Source organism: Phodopus roborovskii, unplaced genomic scaffold, assembly GCF_943737965.1.
Source record: "Phodopus roborovskii unplaced genomic scaffold, PHOROB, whole genome shotgun sequence".
In the NCBI taxonomy this organism is placed as follows: domain Eukaryota; kingdom Metazoa; phylum Chordata; class Mammalia; order Rodentia; family Cricetidae; genus Phodopus; species Phodopus roborovskii.
The window spans coordinates 847,029-869,642 of NW_026126461.1; the positions used below are offsets into that span (position 1 = coordinate 847,029).

A 22,614-nucleotide genomic window follows, 5' to 3' on the forward strand; every position below is an offset into this window, starting at 1 on the left:
TTAATTCTTGTTTGTTTTGGATTTGTGGTTGTTGGTATTGTGTTTGGATTTCCCCCATTTTTCTTTTGGCTGTTGGTTAAGTGGGATTATCTGTTGCCTATGTTTGTGTGTGTGTAGTTGACTTCCTTGGGTTGGAGTTTTCCTTCCAGAATTTTCTGTAGGGCTGGATTAGTGGATATGTATTGTTTAAATCTGGTTTTGTCATGGAATATCTTGGTTTCTCCATCTATAGTGATTGTAATCTTTGCTGAGTATAGTAGTTTGGGCTGGCATCTGTGATCTCTTAGTGTTGGTAGAATGAATATCCAGGACCTTCTGGCCTTCAGAGTTTCCATGGAGAAGTCAGGTGTAATTCTGATAGGTTTGCCTTTATATGTTATTTGGCCTTTTTCCTTTGCTGCTCTTAATATTCTTTCTTTATTCTGTATATTTGGTGTTTTGAGTATTATGTGGTGAGGGGACTTTTTTTTTGTTGTTGTTGTCCACTAAAAATTTGGTGTTCTGTAAGCTTCTTGTACTTTCATTGGCATGTATTTCTTCAATGATTTTGTTGAATATATTTTTTGAGTCACGGTAGGGGCTGGGTGTCTCTGCGTTTATACTAATAGTGTCTTATCAGAATGTAGTCTTGTCAAGTCAGACTGGGATTGCATTCTAGGTCCTTTACTTCCTGGCACTGAGTTTTGGAGTGTGTGGGGAAGCAGTCACCTGTAAATGGGATGTGCTTGTTGGTGAAAATTAATGACTTAGAATGACCTAGCATAGTCCTTAGGGAATCATGGGTGCTTCAAAAATGTGAGTTTCATGCATTCCTTTTACTTTTCTTGTAGCTAGCTACCTGATACGTGGCATACAGTAGGCAGGAAATAAATATTTGTTGAATAATTTCAACAACATTAGAAAAACTTCTGGTTCATTTCATTTGAAGTAACCTTTTGTGACTAGAAAAAAACCATATGGTGAATTCACTAAATTTTGTGATCTTTTCAAGCAGAAATTTGTTTCTTAAAGAACTAAGTGTCATTATGGGAAAACAGCAGAAGTTCAGTCAGATTTTCTCGGTGTTTGTATATGGGAGCTAGATATAACTTTCCACTTGGAATATAAAATATAAATTATTCTGTTTTCTTCCTTTCTTTTCCTTTCCTTCCCTTCCTTTCCTTTATTCCTTCCTTCCCCCTTCCATTTTTCCTTCCCCAAATTTGCTGTGTAGCCAAGGATAACCTTGTCTCTGCCTGGAGTGCTGGGATTACAGGTATGTACTTTCATGCCTGGTTTTATGAGTGCTAAGGATGAAACCTATGGTTTAATATAAAACACATTGTAAAAGATACCAAAGCAGCCAGATGATAGAATGGTACAAAGCATAACAGAAAGTTACATCATTTGTTAGGCGTGGATAGACCTATGGAGGCTTATTTTTAAAACCTTTGTTTCCCTAAGATCCATCTTACTTTTATTTGACACCTTTGGAGGCAATATTGAGCAAGGGCTTTTAGCCCAGTGCACACAGAAGCCCTTATGTTACGCCACTAGCTTTTTCAATAAAGAACAAACAAACAAACAAAAAAAAAAATGTAGTTTGCTAGTGGAAGCCAGGAATTGTAAACTCAAATATGTCTTCTGAATTAGTTGATAGCAGAGGAATTTAGAAAGGGAAAGGGCAGAGCTATTTGTTGATTGGTGGTGAAAAGGTAGAGAGAGAGAGAGAGAGAGAGAGAGAGAGAAAGTGTGTGTGTGTGTGTGTGTGTGTGTGTGTGTGTGTGTGTACATGAACCTTTGCAAGTGTTGATGGTCACCACACACTTCATCATAGTCTCCACCCATTTTGTTTGTAGGAGTTACGCTTACCTTGGAGGATTTTGAGCATGTGATGTTAAAATGCTGTTGACTGAATAAGCTAATTTCTAGTAAAGTCTATTTCAAGCTGTTTTTGAGTGGATTACTTAATTCCCCCTTAGCAAACAGGTTATAAACACTTTATTATCTAAGTAACTTATGCAGTCCTTAACTGATTTCTAGAGATGGCATTGATAAAGAGTAATTTCAATTTTTGTCTTAATTACCTTTGTTGCTGTGCAGCTTCTGGCTGCTTGCCATTTGTTGGGAAGAAAATTCTTCAGGGGCTATGAGATGGAGGGATGCTTGTCCTCCCAGCTTCATCCTAGGGTACGCAGGGTTCAAAGAGGTTTTACAGGGAGGGAAGGGAGGACTAGGACAGTATAAGACAATGGACAGGAAGGCCATGTGCTGGCCAGAGTCTTCCTCCTGGATCTGGCTTCTTAGGCATAGCTCCTGTTGTTCTTATAGACATAGTACTTCATGGCAAGTCAAACCTCTTATCATGGTCTGCGAAGATTAACATGCTCAGCAGTTAAAAACCCTGGCTGTTCTTGCAGAGGTCCCAGGCTCAGTTCCTAGCATCTACATGGTGGTTAACAACAGCCTATAACTTCAGTTCCTAGGGGTCTGATACCCTCTTCTGGCCTCTGTGGGCATTGCATGCATGTGTACATTTAAAAACTCAAACCTCAGTAGTTTCACATGTTGTGTTAGTTGTTGCATGGCTCCAAAAGTAAGGAGATGTGTTAATGCATTCTGGTATTATCTCAGGCTCACCAGACGTTCTGGCTTCTGCAGAGTGAAAGAAAGACCATTGACTTAGCTAACATGTTAATAATGTAGATGTATCTTCTATTCAGAATTTAAAATGCTGGGCTAAGAGAGGGGCTATAACCTTACAGAAACAACTCAGATTGGAGTGGCCATTGTTACAATTTTTTTGTTCAGAAGCTTTTCATTGATACACATTGTTGTTGAGAATCCACCAATACAGAAAGCGCGATTCTTTCTTCTGCCTCCTTGCTTTTTAAGCTACCATCTTTTAATTTCTCATGTTGACATACAGACGATGCACATGTGCCTGTCTACATGTACAGGGAGAAGTTTTTAGGGATAAGGAGAAACCTGGAGCAGCAGAGGTGTGGGTGGGTAGTTTTATGCAACATAGAAAGCTTGAATTTTGGCAATCCTGTTTCTTCATTTTGTTTATGGTTATATTGGTGTGTTTACCATCATATCAGACACTAATGGTTTGTGTATTTTTCTGTATGCAAATAAAACTGAGTTACACTGACTGAAGTTATTTAAAATAGGAGGAAAATTAATGGCATTTCTCTGTACTACTTCTAATTAGTACACAAATATAATCGTGTTTTTAGTAATTTATTTATTTTGCTTGGATGTATGAAGGTACCAGATCCCTGAAACTTAAGTTATAGACAGTTGTGAGCTGCCATGTAGGTGCTAGGAACTGAACCCAGGTCCTCTAGAAGAGCAGCCAGCACTCTTAACTAATGAGCCATCTCTCCAAACCCTCCTTATAATTGTGTTTTAGTTGCAACTATCAACATGAGCACAGCATATCTTGCTACAAAATTTTGATATTCCTTCCCATCATCAAATCATTGCTCTTTTATTAACCTATTACTTATATTTCATATTACTGCCCTGAATGCTTTCACTATGCAATTCAGACTACTAAACTTGGAGATACAGAGATTTTAAAGGGGATAAATTAGGACATCAAACCAAGTACTGAGCCACAAAGCTGGTACCCAAGTTCTTCAGGTCTTAGTTCTGTCTCTGCTTCCTTGTAACATAGAATCTTGAGGATGAAGTGCATGTTGCTCGTGGAATACCATGTAAGACCGTGATGGAGAGAATTGATTAGAGCTCATAAGCCAAGTGTGTAAAGTGTGGAAGGTATAGGATAAAATTCACATAGCCACAGTTGTCCACTGTGCCTGACTTTATGTTGTCCAGTGGGGTGTCCTTGTCATAGGTTTATTTGTTTGAGTACCTCCTTCTAGAATGGTTTCCTATGTTGCAAGTTTTCCAAGGTGTAGGTTGTTGTACTCTTTGAGTCGGCATGAACTTATGTTGTACCCCTTCCTCAGAGTGTTGAAGCAAGAGCTGGGATTGGTCTGCACATGGGCTAATGGGTTAGGTCAAACATTGATGGCAAAGCATGCATGGGGTAAGTCTTCCATTCACTGAAATACTGACTTAGTGGCTAAGACCATTTGGAAAGTTAAATGCAGCTGTTAGTGCATATGAATATATATGACCCATAAAGTGTGTGTGTGCGCGCGCGTGCGCGCGTCCACGTGCCACAGCCCACATGTGGAAGTCAGAGGAAATCTTGTAGGTGTTGGTTCTCTTTCTACTATGTGGGTCCCATCAGGCTTAGCAGGAAAAACATTTACCCACTGAACCATTTGCTGGCTGAGATAATGGATGTTTTTTATGTATGCCTATTTAAAAAGGTACTTTTATAATTTAATGATTTACTTTTCATTCTTGTATCTTTGATACTGAGTTCACAGTTTTGCATTTTTAAAAGCTAGAAATATTATAACAGTGCTTTTAGGGTAAAACATCTGTCAGTATTTCCATTATAAAGTGTAATTTTAAAGAGTTTAAAAGTCAGCTGTAAAAATTTGTTCTTGGCTGATACTTAGTATACAAAAATCTCTGCCCAGGGTAATTTCCAGAATTTTTGCAGCAGCATAAGCTAAGGTTACAGGGTAGAATCAGTCTACACTGAGCTCATTTTTTGTTTCTATCAATGTAGGGAAAGATGACAGAATTTTAAAAATGATAAAATAACATGAACTTTTTTTGAGTTGTGTTCTTAGACAATTGTTGGTTTAAAAAAATGTTACTGAATCATCTTAAAGGTAGCATTGCTTATTAAAATTGAAGCTGGCACTCTAGAGGCAGAGGCAGGAGGGTCTCTGTGAGTTGAAGGCCAGCCTGGTCTATATAGTAAGACCCTGGTGTCTAACAAACAACCCAACCTATCCCAACTCAACCCAAATTGTAGATCAACCTGCAGCCCAGTTTGGAGGAGCTTGCATAACTCCTTTGGGATCAGGCTCCAAAATGTCCTCTTAAAGGTCAGCATTTAGGGCTGCATAGTGACTTGTGACCTCAAAATCTTCTTTTGTTCCCTGCCCCAGTTTGTTGAAAAGTAGCTTTCCATTTGGTACATGGCTTAGCTATTTGCACAGAAAGTCAGAAAATGCTGAAAAAAGGGCAACTTTATACATGGCTGGAGACTTAGCTAGTGAAGCTGGAGAGCTTCTAGTTAATGTAATTTTCTTACTAAATCTGTAGGCAAGTCTTAGCTTGAAGCAAGGAACCATAGTGTAGATAAGCTTTCTGCTGTTATGTTGTTGCAAGCATGCATGCACATACAGTTCTTTTCTAGAGTTTCTGTTAGTATTTAGGCATATGTACTGTGTACTGGCCTGCCCTTGGGTTCTGAGAGGAAGGCCCTCAGCTGCAGCAACTAAGAGCATCACCTGTGTACATTCACTACATTTCCTTTTCTAAGGGCCCTGCCCACCTCCCATCTTTCTCTTTTTTCTCTCTCTGCTTCTCTGCCCCCCTCTATCTCCCACCCGCTCTGCTGCCCCTGTCCCCAGAGCCTGGTCTGTCCTCTCCCCTCTCCCCTTGCACATTCACTTTCCTGCAATAGAAAATGCCTCCACCCAAGCTCTGCCATCTGTCTTTTTCTCGAATGCCGCTTTTTTTAAATGACAAGTTTCCTCATAGTTAAGCCCTATAAGTAGCTTCCCTCCAGAATAATTTCATATGAGATAGCTGGACTAGCCTTCTAGTTTACAGTAGCTGCCTCTTGTTACTGAATTGTGGAAGTAAATGCATGTAAAGCCTTTAGGCAGCATTTGCCAGTTTAAAATGAAACATGACTTTCTGTGAAATATGAATTGGAAATAATACTGAGTTGTATGCATTCATTCAGAAATATAGTATCCACGGTAGAAAAAGATATACCTTTTTAAAGACATGTGTCCCTTTGAAGGTCCCCCATGGAAGGTATCACCTTCCCTGGGGAGTAGAAAGGGGATGAGATATGGGGGTCAGTGGAGGGTAGGGGAGGAGGGGAGGGAGAGGGAACTGGGATTGACATGTAAAACAAGATCGTGTCTAATTCAAATAAGAAAAAATTGTATTAAACAAAAAAGACATGCTTTCTTCCTCCACACCTACTTTGATTTAAAGCCCCCCTCCTACAATGAAGTAGTGATGCTATACTACTCTTAGGGCCAAAGGAAGTAAAAATAGCAGCAAACCCTTCCTTTATAAACCCAAACTACCTCATTAAACAAGTGCATTTTAAGAATCAGGTTAAGAGTTTTTAGGAACTTGCCTTAGGTTCTTTCCATCATGTTGACCAATGGCTGGAATACCAAACTTTAGTAGACAAAAGCTCCTCTTGGCTTCAGAGACTGTTTGTTGTTTTCTCTGGAATCATCTTTGCAGAGATGCTACCACTTTTGCCTGGTGTTAGGTGGCTTTTTAAAAGAGAGATGGCTGCTCATGTTGTTATGACTTATGAGACACTAATGACTAGAACCTTAAGCGTGGAAGTGACAGTGAGCATTAAGCAAATGTTTGATTTGCAGGTCCTAAGAAGCATGTGTGATTCTGTGCAGACATGCTCTCTGGGAAAAGAGCAAATCGTGTTTCTTCTTAGAGCCATAATTGGTTGTTCTCATTACTTGCTAAGAGGTAATTTCTTACCATTATTTATGTAGTTTAAATTGCAATAGATCTGTTACATAGTGCTTTCACTGGAATTACTCATTTTTTTTTTTTTTCTCTAAGAAACCCTGTTTCCGTTTAGCAAAGAAATGCAGGCTCTATGAAGTCCTCTTAGTGAACAAGACCAGTAAACACACACTCTCTCTGTCTCTCTCTTTCTCTCTCTGTCTCTCCCCCTCTATCTCACATCTCTCTCTACCCAGAATAACACCACAGAATTTATTCTAGTTTCCCATTTACATTTCCTTTCTCTGATACAAGAAGTCTAGATTTCATTGTCTAATATATATTTCATTGTCTAATATATATTTCTGTAAAGATTGGCTTGGAAATTTTGATTAAATTTCATTGACTCTTATATTTTATATGTATTTTATATGTATTTTATAAGATGGCCATTTTCATAGAATCGAATCTACCAATTCATGAGCATGGGACCACTTTCTATTTTCTAGTGCCTTCTTCAATTTCTTTAGAATTTTAAAGTTTTTTTTTTTCTGTAGAAAACTCTTTGCTTACTTGTTAATTTCCTCCAAGCGGTCTTATTTATTTATTTGTTTGTTTGTTTGTTTGTTTGTTTTTAATGCTACTGTAGATGTGCCTGGTAGATAGGGCTCCTTACTAGTTCCCTCTGTATCTACAGTAATGAAATTTTACTCATGCTTTGCCTCTTATCAACATGAAATTGGCCATTGTGTCCCTGGTAATACCTTCTTTTCTTGATTTTTATTTTTTGCCAGAACCCCCATTCCAGATAATAATTTTGTGTGTGTGTAGACTAGAAGTCAACCACTTTTCTTTATTATCACTTTTTTTTTTTTTTTTGAGACAGGGTCCCTTACTGAGACCTGGGACCAACTGACTTGGGTAAATCCTGTGAGGTCCAAAGATGTACTTGTCTCTGGCTTCCCAGCCCCGGGATTATAGGCATATGCCATCATGCATAGCCTTTTTATGTGGGTACAGGGATGAAACTCATGTGTGTATGATTACATGGCAGGCATTTTGCTGACTGAGCCATCTCCCTAGCCCCACTACAGCTGCTAATTATTCTTAGTGTCTTAGTAGAGACTGATCATATGGGATATGCCCAGCCTGGAATATAGCCCTTGTTTCAGTGCCTGGTGCTCTCTTGCCCTCAATTGTTTTTACTATAATTATGTGATTTTCAGAAATGGTCTTCATATTAAATTTATTTTAAAGTGAGTTCCAAGATATTGAAGTGCATCTGTGAGATGTGGAATACATTTGCTATAGGTTGGTGTGATGTAAGAGAATTTGAGGTTAGATACTAGTTAAGTTCCTACATAAGTAAAAACCTTAAATGTAAATGATCCTTATTTTAGTTGACCAGTTATTGAAACATTTAGGTTATTTTCTTTCTCTGGGGAGTATTATATTCCTGTTTTGATTCATGTTAAAGATTGTTGTGATTCTAAAAGGAGTAATATTTGATTCAAGCAAGTATTTACAGCCCAGTCAGTAGACTTCCAGGAATACAAACATAGGTAATTTTCTTTGAAAAGAATACTAGTTTGATCATTTCGAAGACGACTTGGATCTTCCTTATTTACTAGGAGGCACACATTGTTTATCCTCCATTGACGGAGGGGAGTGTCAGCGTAGTCCCTATCTTTGGGTTTGTGGGTCATATAACTGAATGGGAGCTACAAAAGACTTGGTAAAAGTAAAGTGTTTTAGAACCCATTGAAGGCGAGGATGTAATTATATCACTAGACCCAAGATAAATGATAAATGGGTGTTTATTGGGGAACAAATACACAGAAAAATACAAAGAACCTCTGGAGTGTTTCCCTGTTCTTCCTACTGGATCCGCTGACCCACCAGAAAGAGTGCTCCAAAGGAAAGCCACAACTCAAGCTCCTCTTTCCACTTCCATCTGCCACCATTATAAGTTCACTGACAAGACACCTACAATTCCTTTTTTAGTCTAAAGAAGGTTTTAAGCCAGAAGCAAAAACTATATACACTGATAACAAATGTCAACGTATATTCCAAGAAAAGGTAAACATACACAAATTAAAACCTACTATCAGCAAGAGCAACACTGAGCAATAAATATATACTATATGTACAGTATATATGTCCAATATCAGGGTAAAGGCACAACAGAGATTAGTTTGATAGCAGTCCTAATCTGGAAAGTCTAAATCTAAGATAAAAGAGGATATTGCTATAACTGTCTAGTCTTCAACCTCATTAAAGACCTGAGAAGGAAATGAACAATTCTAGGGTAGGCAGGAAGTGCAACCATGCTACTTCCAAAGGTGCAAGTGAAGATAGAAACAGCAGGCTACCTGGACTGTCTCCCAAGGTCTCACAGCAACGTTGAGGAAACCAACTTTGACCAAGGCCTAAAGTATCAGATAGACCTTCTTAGAAGCAGGAAAGTTGAAAAACCATCTTATCCTGATTTTTCAGGGTTCAATAATACATACATACATATATACATACATACATACATACATACATACATACAAAGCTTTTTTTTTCCCTCCTGTAGAAACAAAGGCGAAAACCCCTACCCCAATGTAACACATATCCTGGTTTCCATACCGAGGTCAGTACATCCTTGAAGTACACCAGCTGATTTAGCTCAGAAGTTTTTTCCACTGTCCAATGTCTTTCTGCGGCTGTTTTTCCTTTATCATTAGCATTAAGAAAGTTTAAGCTTAGTAAAGCATTATGTAATCTATTTTTTGCAGTCTTGGTTCCCCCTGCCTTTAAAGATCTCTCAACAACTGCTTGTCCTGTAGGATTGTGTGGTATATCAATAACATGCTTTATGTTCTAATATTTAAAAAAAAAACTGTTTCAATCTACTGTGGTCATATGCTGGTACATTATCAGTTTTTATTTGTACAGGTATATACATAACAGCCATTACCTCTAATAGGTTTATACTAGCAGAATCAGCCCTTTCAGAGCTCAGAGCAATTGCCCATTGAAATCCTAAAATTTGTCTATTGTACGATGTACATATTTTAATTTTCTAAATTCTGCAAACTGAAATACATTCTTTTGGCAAGTTTCATTTTTATGTATACCTTTAGGGTTGCTACCTGCTGGTAAAGGAGTTTGGTTATAGAAGGAACAAGCAGGACTTTTTTTTTTTACTATTTCCTTAGCTTGTTGCCAAGTGATAGAAAAATTCTTTTTTTAAACCTTTTCTATTCATGTTTTTTTCTTTTTATGAAATTATGAGATCTCCAGCTCACTTCCTATTAATAAATGATCAATTTCATCATTGCCTTGTGCTAGAGGACCTGGCAGACACATTTGGGATCTGATGTGTGTCATATATATATATATGATGAGTCCTATTCTTGAGCATTTCTTGTAATTGTATAAACAATGAAATTAGTTCTGTATCATCAGGAATAAATTCAGCAGTTTCAATATGTAAGACAACTCTCTGCATATTCAGAGTTGGTAACTATATTGAGAGGTTCTGTAAGATCCCTAAGTATCATGAGAATAGCATACAGTTCTGCCTTTTGTATAGAGTTATAAGTACTTGGAACCACTTTACTTATATTTTCTGATTTATAACCTGCCTACCTGATTTTTTTTTTTTTGCATCAGTGTAGAATGTAGAGACTCCAGAGGTTGATGTTTTCCTTACAATTCATGGAAGGATTGAAATGGTTTTCTTTATGAATGTTATTCTCTCACTTTTAGGATAATTGTTGCTAATCCTTTACAAAAGCTCTTCATTATCTTTCCATAAGGAGGAAATTTCCTCATTAAAGATACTATGATTTCTGCTGGGTCCATTCCTGTCAGTTGACAAAGTCTTAATTTTCCTTTTAAAATCAAATCAGAAAGCTTTTCTATATATGTTTTTAATTTTTTATACTGTTTGTGTGGTAAAAATATCCATTCTAGTATGACATCTTCCCTCTGCATCAAAATCCCTGAAGGTTATTCCCTAGATGGTAATATAACCAGAATACAGTCTAGCTTTGGGTCCACACAGTCCACATGTGCCTCTAGTATTATTTTTCTACCCATTCTAATTCTTTTTCAGCTTCAGCTGATAATATTCTTGGACTATTTAAGTCCTTGTCCCCTTTTAGGGTATTTTTCAAATTTTTTAGATCATGTCCTTTACTCCAGTGATGGCCTGTAGCTGGGAAATCTCTCCTAGGAATATTTGATTATCATTAAGAGTCTGATAACCATCTCTCCTGATCTGTACTTTCTGTGGTCTAATTTTCTGTAGACCTGTTTTATATCCTAAATAATTGATAGAATCTCTTCTTTGTATTTTTTCAGGGGCAATTTGAAATCCTCAGTTAGGCAAAACTTCCTTTACTTCCTCAAACATTATTTTCTAATGTCTCTGCCTTAGAATCAGCTAACAGTGTATCATCCATATAGTGCTAAATTGTAGCTTGTAAAAACTGTTTACGAATTATTGGCACAGGGTAGAACTATTTAACTTTCCCTGTAGCAAGACCTTCCATTGATATCTTTTGACCAGCTGAGAATTATTGTAAGAAGGCACTGTGGAGGCAAAGTTTTTCTTATTTTTTTTCTTGTAAAGGTATAGTGAATAAACAGTCTTTTAAATCAATAACAATAATAGGCTATTTATTTATTTATTTTATTTTCTTGGTATTACAGAAGGCAAGGGCCTTCCAGGCTGTAGAGATCCCATTGGCTGAATTACTTTATTGATGGCTCTCAGGTCTCCATTTTCCAAATTTCTTTTTAATAACAAATATAGGAGAATTCCAAGGGCTGGTAGAGTCTTCAATATGTCCAGCTGTCCCTGAACCAACTTTTCTAGAGCCCCTAGCTTCTCAGAGGTCATAGGTCATTGCCCCACCTAGACAGGTTCATCAGTTAACTATTTTAAAGGTAGGGCTTTGGTTCCTCTGTTAGTTTGGCACTAGTATCCTTTTTTTTTTTTTTTTTTTTTTTTTTTGTACAGTCTGGATAGTTGCTTTCTGTTTTATATAGTGCTTTACAATATTTTTTCCACAAATGGGTTTGTTTATAGTTCATGTCTGACACTGGAGAATGTTAATGTGGGTATTCCATTGCTGTAATAGACCATGACCCTATAGAATTATTGCTATATCAGCCACAGATGGCTTCATTCTTCCTCTTTGTCCTTCTAGCCCTATATGTTCAACCCATCTTGTACTTTGTTTTTTTTACCAGAGATAGGGTTCCTATCCCTAAAAATTGAACATTTACCTCCTGCAGAGACTATTTTGGATTCTTGAGTTATAGTGGTAATGTCTGTTCCTGGGTTCAGCAGCCCCACAAGCATTCTGTTACTTATTTGTACTCTTAATTTTGGACTTTGATCATTTATAGAAGTCTGCAAAAATATGTTTTTTTTTTCCCTCCACGTTTGTTTGATTCATCCCCCAAAGCTGATCTATCATCCAGAGCGGTATGATTTTTTACAGTAGGCACTGGGTTTTCTAATTGTTCTGGGGAGGATTGTCCTTTACAGTGACTGGGAATGACTGGACCACTTTAGACATGGGGCCTCCCTAAGGAGTTTCCTGATGGTAAAGGGTTTCATTGCTTGCCCCTGGTTGATCTACATTCATTGTTCCAGTGTTGGCCTTTGCCACATCTTCTACATAATCCAGGAGTTTGGGGCCTTCTGTTTGAGTTATTCATAGAAGAAGCATTATTTCTTGGAGTGCCTCATCTACAATTTCTTCTCAGATGTCCTATTCTATGGCAATTAAAACATTTGGTATTTTGATGTTTTTTCATTCCTTTGGAGATGGCTTCTCCTGCCGAGCCTCAGTGTCATAATCATTAGTCTCAGTATTGGCTCCAGTGCAGGATCCATTTATCTAATGGTGCCGATCTGATCTTTAAGGGCCAAAGCACCTTTTTGCACTGTGAATTAGCATTCTTATGTTAGAGAGTCTGTGAGTATTTGTCTAGCTTCTGGATCTGCTACCCCTATTTGAATCGCTCAGGTCTTGTAACACCTTAGTATAGGACTCAGTTCTTTCTCCCTGGTTCTTGAATCTTATTCCAAGCATTCAAAACTGCTGTACAGCATAGGGACAAGATGTGTTCATCATATGCAACTTGAGTCTCTGCATCAGCATAAAGACCCTCACCAAGAATTTTATTTGGGGGAGCCTTATAACCTCTATTTTGGCCTTGAAGTTAAAGTGCTTTGGCCTCTTCCCTCCATAAAGCAAGCCATTCAGTTTGCAGTGCAGTTTCAAGGACAGCTGAGATTAATTGGCCCCAATCATTAGGGGTCACACAATTTCTTGTTGCCCATGACTACTAATTGCCTTACATACAGCAAATGCATGCCAATAAGAGACTACTGCTTCCTTTATTCCTTTTAAATCTTTCATACATATTGGCTTCCAATGACATTTAGGGAATCCGTTTGGGTGCTTTTTAGTTGCTGGTTTTTCAGTAACAATAATGGGGTAAACCATAGGGTATAACATAACTACTTTTGGTAAGCTATCTCTCATTCTGAAAGGTACTGGTAATGTTAAATCCCTTTCATTCTCTATCATTTGTACCCCCACTTCTGGTGATCAATTTTTGAAGGTTTTCTATGGCCTGTAATCTATTCACCATTGTTTCTCTGAGTGTTTGAATTTCCTGGATATTATAAATTTCTAAGGATTTCATTAAATCAGTCAGTTTCTTATCCTTATTTATATATGATTCTAAAGATTTAATATTTAATCTCCTCCTCAGAGATTATCTGAATTGCATGTAAATTGCCTCCCCCAAACAATGTTCTATTTGCTAGCTTGTCATTAGTCTTAGGTGTGGAACACATTGTTTTCTGTTAGTATTTCAATCTTATGTTCCATTTTTTGCATTTGGTTTGTTGAATCACCATTGCCGTTTTCAATATTCTGAATCCTTTTTTCCCTAAGTTCTTGTTATTTGTCTGTGAAGCCTGTGTGATTCCTATAAATTCCTCATTCTTTGTTCTGTTATCAAACCATTTCTTTAAGGGTATTATAGGAATTATGAAGCTAAAACCCATATGGATAATGAATATATTCCAGGTAGTTTGTAAGCCTCTTCTAAAATCCTATCCTTATAAGAAACCAAAAATGGTTTCACTTTCTGTATAGTAATATTATCTGCCATTGCTATTTACTTTAAGAAGATTCCTGAATCACGGAGATCTGGGTGATTGTTGGCTCATAGGGAACCTAGTAGCCGGGTGGGTAAATTAAGCGGAAAGAAAAACCTCTGCAACTCAAAGCTTTGGGCTACTTTCCACAGGCTCATGCCTGCAAATCCACAGTATGCAAAGAGCACAGTGAAATACTGATTTTTCCCAGAACAGGCCACAGAAACCATAATCTCATGGCTGGAACAAAATACGAAAAGCCTAGGGCCACCAGAATGCAGTGAAGCTGGTGGTGGTTGACCCTGGGTCATGAAAATCCAGCTGGCTTGTCAGCAGTGGCACTAGACCACAGTAGTCCAGCTGAATGGGCTGGTCTGGGCTAGTCATGGGAATCCATCCACACCCATGCTGGGCGCCAATTGAAGGCAAGGATGTAATTATATCACTAGACCTAAGATAAATGATAAATAGGTGTTTATTGGGGACAGTTACACAGGAAAATACAAAGAACCACTGGAGCATTTCCCTGCTCTTCCTGCCGCATCTGCTGACCCACCAGAAAGAGCATGCAAAGGAAAGCCAAGCCTCAAGCTCCTGTCTTTCCACTTCTGTCTGCCTGAGGTCACACCCAAGGAGGTGTGGCCACCGTTACAAGTTCACTGACAAGATGCCTACAGTCCACAGTAACTAAGAAGAGTTAATTAAAAGCTCCTTAATGAATTGAAGGAGTTTCTGGCAGTGTTCACTCACTAGTGTTTCATCATGGCTTCACTGAAGCTTGCTTCTGAATACACATCATTTGAACTTTGCTGCACATACTGTCATGTCACATAGTAGTAAACCATGCTGGGAACAGCTTGCCTCAAATTTGAGGTTATGCTTTATTATAAATTGCATTTTTATCTGTATGTAAGAAGTTTTCTTTTTTTTTTTAGTAATGTTTTAATGTTAGAAAATGAAAACTTTTAATATCTTCCTATACTATCATTCCTCAGCATAGAAGTGTTAAAATTAGTATATCTTTGGGTTGGATAGTGCTAGAATGTTTGATTAAAAATAATTGTTTGAGGTGCTGACTGAATTTCACAAAAAATTATTAAGTAAATTTTGCTTCATAATTGCTAATAATTTTTTATTGTCCCTAAACATACCTATATCATTTTATAATATATGTTACTGGGAAGTAGTATTCTCTGTATTGAAAATTATAAGATCAAGACATTGATCAACTCTGAAAAAGTTGAACTTTTATGTATATATTTTATTAGTATGTCCTGTAGTATCAAATATTTAGCCAAGATATAATTCTTTCTATAAAATAAATGTACCCATATCAAAACTTTATGAAGCTTTAATAAATGATAAAATTATATGAATACCTGAGAATTGTTTTAAAATAAATTTCTTGCCACCTGTGATGATAGCATTCTGGAGGCTTAAGTAGGTTGATTGTTGAAAGTTTGAGGCACAGCCTGGGCTATGCAGTGAGATTCCCATCTCAAAAAATCTCAGAAAAAGAAAAATGCTTTATGATATTTTACTGGTAAATATTTAATTTGTAAATCTATTTTTATGCTATATACCTAGTGTCATATAAAAATATCTTGAGTTGAAAACATTACAGGAGGAAAAAGTTTAAGAAACAATGGTCAAATCTAGTTCAATTATTGGCTGTGGTGATTGGTGCAAGAATGGACACGTGACTCATATTGGTCCCAAAGAACCCAACCTTGGGGCTCGTGCAGAGTACTTTAGTGAGAGATTTTTTTTTCTTCTACAGGATTAGCTAAGAGGAACTACTTGTGTTTGTCTCCTTCACCCTTCTCCATGAAGAGAGAGGGTGCTGTGGCAATAGAGACCTAATATTGAGGAAAATGGAGCAGAGCTGACACATTCTTTTCTCTCTCTCTCTCTCTCTCTTTCTCTCTCTCTCTCTCTCACACACACACACACACACACACACACGCACACACACACACACATGAGTGACAGAAAGCAACCCCTAGACATATCAGCTGAGACCCTTAACCTGATGGGAGTGACTTATTTATTTACACATATGCCAATAAGTTGCTTTAAAAAGATAGCTGTTTTTATAGGTTGTGGTGGTAGATCAGAAGCTTTCTGTTTCACACCATGATTCAAAGACTCAGAATAAGAAAGGACAAACTATATTCTGAAGAGAGAAAAAGCGCTGGTAATCACAAAGAGATGATAGCATACCCAGAAAAGCACAGAAAAGTAGAGGTTATGCAGAAAAAGTAGGAAACCTTTCCAGTCTCAAGGGGACATGAAGCTACAACTACAAGGGAAGCTGTACGGCACTGGTGACAACCCGCTGGCATTTTTAGCTTCTGCAGAAAGCCCATAGTTCTCGAAAGCCTTAAATCCAGCAGGGGGTTTGGTGTAAAAGGGAATCTTTGCTTAGTAGGCTGGCATTAGAGAGGAAACCCATTTTGTTGCTACTTATATTTGTGATTTTGGTAGCTAGGCCTCATCTTAGGAAGGGACCCTATTGAGAGCCAGGAAGATGGCTCAGTGGGTAAAGATGCTGCTGAGCCTGCAGACCTTAGTTCAGTCTCTAGAACCTGCTTATGGGAAGAAGAGAACCAACTTCATGTTGTCCTCTGATCTCCACATGTGCACTGTTACACACACACACACACACACACACACACACACACGCACGCACGCACGCACGCACACACACACACACATTAAATATTTAAGTAAATGAATGTAAATTCTTGAATGAGAGTCAGCTTCTTGGGAACTTGAAAGCAAGGACTGTTACACCTTTGAGTCTGGGTCTACCCTGGTACAGTGTCTCAGTAGGAGACAGCCACAGAAGACAGTTGGACAGGGCAGTTGAGCATGATCTGGCTGAGAAATTTAGTTAGCAGAGGGCTCAGTGTAAAGGACTCCATGGTCAGTATCCCCAACCTGTGGCTAGGAATTCTAAGCCCATAGCTGGTAGATTGTGTTGTTTCTAGTATTGTTTTCTTTCTACATGTGGTTCCCTGCATGTTAGGGCCAAGAGATGTGTGCCCTAGTCTAGAAAATCCTTCTATTTCTCCTGCCTACTCCCTCCTGCCTGGGATCTGAACAGGCTGAAGTTGGCAGGCAGAGTGCTAGTTGCCCCTACTCCCTTTCCCATGCAGAACCTAATGTTCTGTTCACTTCTGTCACACTTTAGTGCTGTTGGAAGACTCAGCATGGACATCTGTTGCTCTTTGTTACATATACTGGGTATTGGAGAGGTGGCTCTGAATCTAGTGGGGGGGGGAGCTGTGTGGCTCAGAGTCTGCAGGGTCAGCAAAGGCTCCCTTTATGCAAACTTCTACGATTGCAGCCTTTAAGCTGACAACTGACCCGTGATTGACCTGTTCCTTAGCCCAGTCAGCACCAGCCTGAATGTTAGGAACTATAAGAGGCTTGAACTCCATCTCACCAACTGACCCTCGTCCAGAAGATTTCAGTCATTAGAGAACCCAGAAATAAACTCTGATTCTGTCACTTAAGGTCTTCTTTCTTTTCACTGTATTATTGCTTTTTTATTTTCAATGATGTTTTATTTTTATTTCTACCTTCATCTAATTTTATTTCCATATTTCTTTTCCTTTTGTATGTTCTTGGAGAGCCCTGGCTGTCCTGGAACTTCCTCTGTAGACCAGGCTGGCCTTGAACTCAAGAGATCCGCCTGCCTCTGCCTCCTGAGTGCTAGGACTAAAGGCGTGCGCCACCATGACCTTGCTTCCATATTTATTTTCTAATGGGATTTTCATCTCTTTTTTTTTTTTCTCTTTCCCTTTCCTCAGTTCTTCTTTTTCTTTGCTTTCAGTGAGTCCTACCTCTTTATTCTTTGCCTGCCTCCTTTATTTTTATTTACTTATTATTATTATTATTATTACATTTACTTCCATTAGTTTTAACTTCATAGTTTATTCTGTTATATGGTTATTGGTGATGTAGATGTTGGCTTTATATGGTTTGTTTGGCTGGTGTTGCTGGAAAGCTGTTCACTGAGAACACCCCGAATAATGCCAGAAGAGATACTTATCCCAATAGATGTACAAATTACAACCTAGAAACTCAAGAAATGTGAAAAGCAATATGACCTCTCCAAAAGTTCACAACCCTTTGGTAGCTGAATCCAAAAGTACAAAAATGGTTGAAATGCCAAATAATTAAAAAATATTGCTTGAAATACCAGTGAGGTTGGAGAGATGGCACAGCAGTTAAGAGCACTGGCTGCTCTCACAGAGGACATGGGTTCAATTCCCAGCTCCTACATGGTAGCTCACAATTGTCTGTTAAATCTAGTTCCAGGCAGTCTTATGCCCTCTTCTAGCCTCTGCTGGTACCAGGCATGCACATAGTAAACAGACATACATATGGGCAGAAGTCTCATATGTGTAAAATAATAAAATGTAAAACATGGAAATAAATGATTTGGTATATTCATATATGAAATTCTCAATTTTTGGAAAGAATAAGAGAGTTGTATGGATGTTTTCATTCCATGATCTGTCTATATGTTTCTATGTGTACTGTACTAGCTTGGTTTCTGTGGCCCTGTAGAATACATTCAGTTCACATTTTGTGATACCTCTAGGATAGCTCCTTTTCCTAAGAACTGTTTGGCTATTCAGGGTGTTTTGTGCTTCTGTATGAATTTTAGGATTCTTTTCCTATTCCTGTGAAGGATGCCATTGGAATATTAGTGTGGATGGCATTGAATCTATGTACCTCTTTAGGTAATATGATTACTTTAAAAATATTAATTCTGCTAATCCATGCATGTGGGAAGGCATTCTATTTTCTATTGTTTGCATTTCTTTCCTTGGTATTTAAAACAAATTCATTGTAGCGATCTTTCACTTATTTGGTTAAGTTGATTCCTAGTTTGGGTTTTTGTTTTGCAGACACTGAGTAGAAATGTTTTCCTGATTTCTTTCTTAGCATATTCATTGTTGGTATATAGAAAAGCTAATCAATTTGTGTATATTGATTTTCTATCCTGCAACTCTTCTGAAAGGGCTTACCAGATCTACAACTCTTCTGGTCAGAGTGTTTGGACGATACTGACACTCCTTTCCTATTAGCATCCGTTTCCTCTTTCTCTTGTCTCATTTCTCTGGCTTTCAGGTTCTACCACTGAATATAATATTGGCAATAAGTTTGTCTTACACAGGCTTTATTATATTGAGATATGACCCTTTAACACAGTTTCTATGAGGATTTGTCATGAAGGGGTTTTAAGCATTGTCAAAGGCTTTCTGTTGTATTTGCTGAGCTATTCATGTAATTTATGTCCTTTATTCATCTTCTCACATGCTGTATTATATTCACTGATTTGTATATGCTGAACCATATTTACATCCCTACAAGAAAAACATGATTGTGGTATATGATCTTTTCAATGTATTCTTCCCTTATTTTGGCAAGTATTTTACTGAGGATTTTTATATTTGTGATCATCAGAGATACCAACCTGTAGCTTTCTTCTTACTATATCTGTGGTAATTTGAATGTAATTGGCTCTCAAACTCTCATAGGAGTGGTACAACTAGAAGTTATGGCTTTGCTGGAGTAGGTATAGCCTTCTTGGAGGAAGTAAGTCACTGTGGGGGTGGGCTTTGAGGACTCATATATACTCAAGCCATGCCGAGTGTTTCAGGCAACTTCCTGTTGCCTGCAAGTCAAGATGTGGGGCTCATAGCTCCTTCTCCTGCACCATGATGACAATGGACTAAACCTCTGAAAATATAAGCCACCCCAATTAAATGTTTTTCATGGTCATGGTGTCTCTTCACAGCAATAAAAACCCTAACTAAAACAATGTTATCCAGTGTTGATGTCAGGATAATTCTGGCACTGCACAATGAATCTAGAAGCATTCATTTTCTTCTATTTCATGGAATAGCTGGAGGAGCTTTGGTGTTAGCTCATCCCTAAAGGTCTAGTTAGTAGAGTATAGCAGAGAGTTGTAGGCTTTTCTATAGAGATTCTTCCTAACTGCTTCAGTCTTGCTGCTCCTTGTAGATGAGTTCATGTTGCTTGCAACTTCTAGATACAATTTCAATAGGCCATGTGTCTTAAGAATTTTCTCATTCCTTCTAGATTTTCCATCTTATTGGGCTGCTACATTTCCAAAATATTATGTAATAATATTCTGAATTTCCACAATACCACTTTAATGCCCCCCCATTTTAGCTCTAATTTCATTAATTTGGGCCTTCTCTTTCTTTTGGTTACTTTGGCTAGCAGTCTTGTCAATCCTGTTTCTCTCTTCAAAGAACCACCTCTTTGTTCCATTGATCTTTTGTATTTTCTTTTACTCTCCATTTCATTAATTTTAGCCCTGATCTTTATTTCTTTCCACATACTAATTTGGAGCTTGGCTTGTACTTATTTTTCTAAGACCTTAACATTTATCATTAAGTAATTTATTTGAGTTTTCTCTGGTTTTTAATATAAGCACAGATAGCTATAAACTTCCCTTTTAGAAATGCCTTGTATCCCCAAAGGCTCTAACAACTTGTGTTTTCATTTTCATTTGGTTCTAGGAATTTTCAGATTTCCTTCCTGATATCTAAGTGACTCACTTATCATTTAAAATAATATTGTTCAATCTCTATGTATTTGTAGTTTCTGTGGCATCTCTTGCTATTGACTTCTAATTTATTCCATATGCCATGATAAAATCAAATATTTAATTTCTTTGTTAAGACTTGCTTTAAGGCATTAAAATATGGTATATTTTGATAAAGTATTATGGACTGCTGAGAATAATATATATTCCTCATTTATTGGATAGAATGTTATACAGATGTCTCATAAGTCTATTTGACCTATGATGAAATTTAACTTTGATAATCAAGTCATTTAGAGTAGGGTCTAGGCCCTCCCTCCTGCCTTTAGGCTAAGGGAGTATCCCTCCATGGGGAATGTGCTCCCAAAAAGTCCTTTCTTGCACCAGGGATACATCCTGGTTTCTCTGTCAGAGGTTCCTTAGACTGCCGAGGCCTTTTTAACTGAGATCCAAGTTTAGGGGGTCTGAGTCAGTCCAATGCTGGCTTCCCGGCTATCAGTCTGGGGGTCCACGAGCTCCCCCTTGTTCAGGTCTGCTGTCTCTGTGGGTTTCTGTAGCCTGGTCTTGACCCCTTTGCTTATCTCTCCTCCCTCTCTACAACTGGGTTCCAGGAGTTCGGCTCAGTGTTCAGATGTGGGTATCTGCTTCCATCAGCTACTAGATGAGAGCTCTATAATGGCATATAAGTTAGTTATCAATCTCATTATTAGGGAAGGGCTGATGGGAGATGCCATTATGTATATATGTTTCTCATACTGGTTAATGAATAAAGCACTGTTGGCCAATAGGAAAGCAAGATAGGAGGGACTAGGAGACAAGGAGGAAAGAGGAAGTAGTAAGAGGAGTCAAGATGGAGAGCCTGGAGAGAACAGAACTGCCGTTCCTCCACTCTCGGTAAGACCATGTGGAAATACATAGAAATGGGTTAATAATTAAGACAGAGCTAGCCAATAAGAAACTAGCACCTGGCCAACAGCATAATATCAAATACAGAGTCTCTGTGTGTTAATTGGGGCAGGCACGGCGACGGGACAAGAGTGGCAGCAGGAAGGGTTTTAACCTTAACATAGCAAAATATATTATACAACAAAGGGCATTTAAGGTAGCCTTTCCATTGTTGCTCAGATTGTTTGTTGGGGTCATCCTTGTATGTCTCTGGACATTTCTCTAGAGTCAGTTTTCTCTTCAAACCTATAATGGCTCCCTCTATTATGGTATCTCTCTCTCTCTCTCTTGCTCTCATCTATTTGTCCCTGACTCAATCTTCCTGGTTCCACATGTTCTTCTCCCCACCCCCTTCTTTCTTCTAATTCCCTCTCCACTCACTGCTACCCTCCCCCACCACTCCCAATATGCTCAGGATATCTTGTTCCTTTTCTGTGAGGGACCTTGTAAATCTCTCAGGTTCCTCCTTGTATCCTAGTTTCTCTGGTGGTGTGAATTATAGGCTGGTGATCCTTTGTTCTATGTCTAAAATCCTATATGAGTACATACCATGTTCTTCTTTTTGTGACTGGGTTACCTAACTCAAGGTGGTTTCTTCAAGTTCCATTTGCCTGCGAATTTCAAGATAAATGGGACCTCCTGAAACTGAGAAGTTTCTATAAGGCAAAGGACACAATTGACAAGACCAAATGGCAGCCTTCAGACTGGGAAAAGATCTTTACCAACCCCACATCTGACAGAGGGATTATCTCCAATATCCAAAGAACTCAAGAACTAATCACCAAAACACCAAATAACCCAATTAAAAAGTGGGGAATCCAAAATGGCGAAAGACACTTAAGAAAGTGCTCAACATCCTTAGCCATCAGGGAAATGCAAATCAAAACAACTCTGAGATATTATCTTACTCCTGCCAGAATGGCTAAAATTAGAAACACCAATGACAACTTATGCTGGAGAGGATGTGGAGAAAGGGAACACTCCTCCACTGCTGGTGTAAGTGCAAACTTGTACAGCCATTTTGGAGATCAGTATGGTGATCTGGAAATGGGAATCAGTCTACCACAGGATCTGGCAATCCCCCTCTTAGGCATATACCCAAATGATCCACATCCATGCAACAAAGAAATGTGTTCAATTATGTTCATAGCAGCATTATTTGTAAAGACAAGAATCTGGAAGCAACCTAGATGCCCCTCAACCAAAGAATGGATAAAGAAGATGTGGCACATCTACACAATGGAATAGTACTCACCAAATCATTTCTATACTGCCTTTCCTTCTGACTCCTGTGTTCCCCCATCTTTCTCAAATTCAT

General features: G+C 38.2%; 1 protein-coding gene across 5 annotated transcripts in view; it reads left to right on the plus strand.

Annotated features, from left to right (window-relative positions):
• Positions 1–22,614, plus strand: part of Dis3l2 (DIS3 like 3'-5' exoribonuclease 2) — a 309,815-nt gene that overhangs the window by 71,778 nt on the left and 215,423 nt on the right. For 4 of the 5 annotated variants that reach the window (XM_051190714.1, XM_051190717.1, XM_051190715.1 and 1 more), the window contains exon 6: positions 1,214–1,255. The exons of the other annotated variant lie outside the window; for it this stretch is intronic. In XM_051190714.1, coding sequence (XP_051046671.1) covers positions 1,214–1,255 — 42 coding nt within the window. The remainder of the gene's footprint in view (positions 1–1,213; positions 1,256–22,614) is intronic. 5 annotated transcript variants of the gene reach the window in all.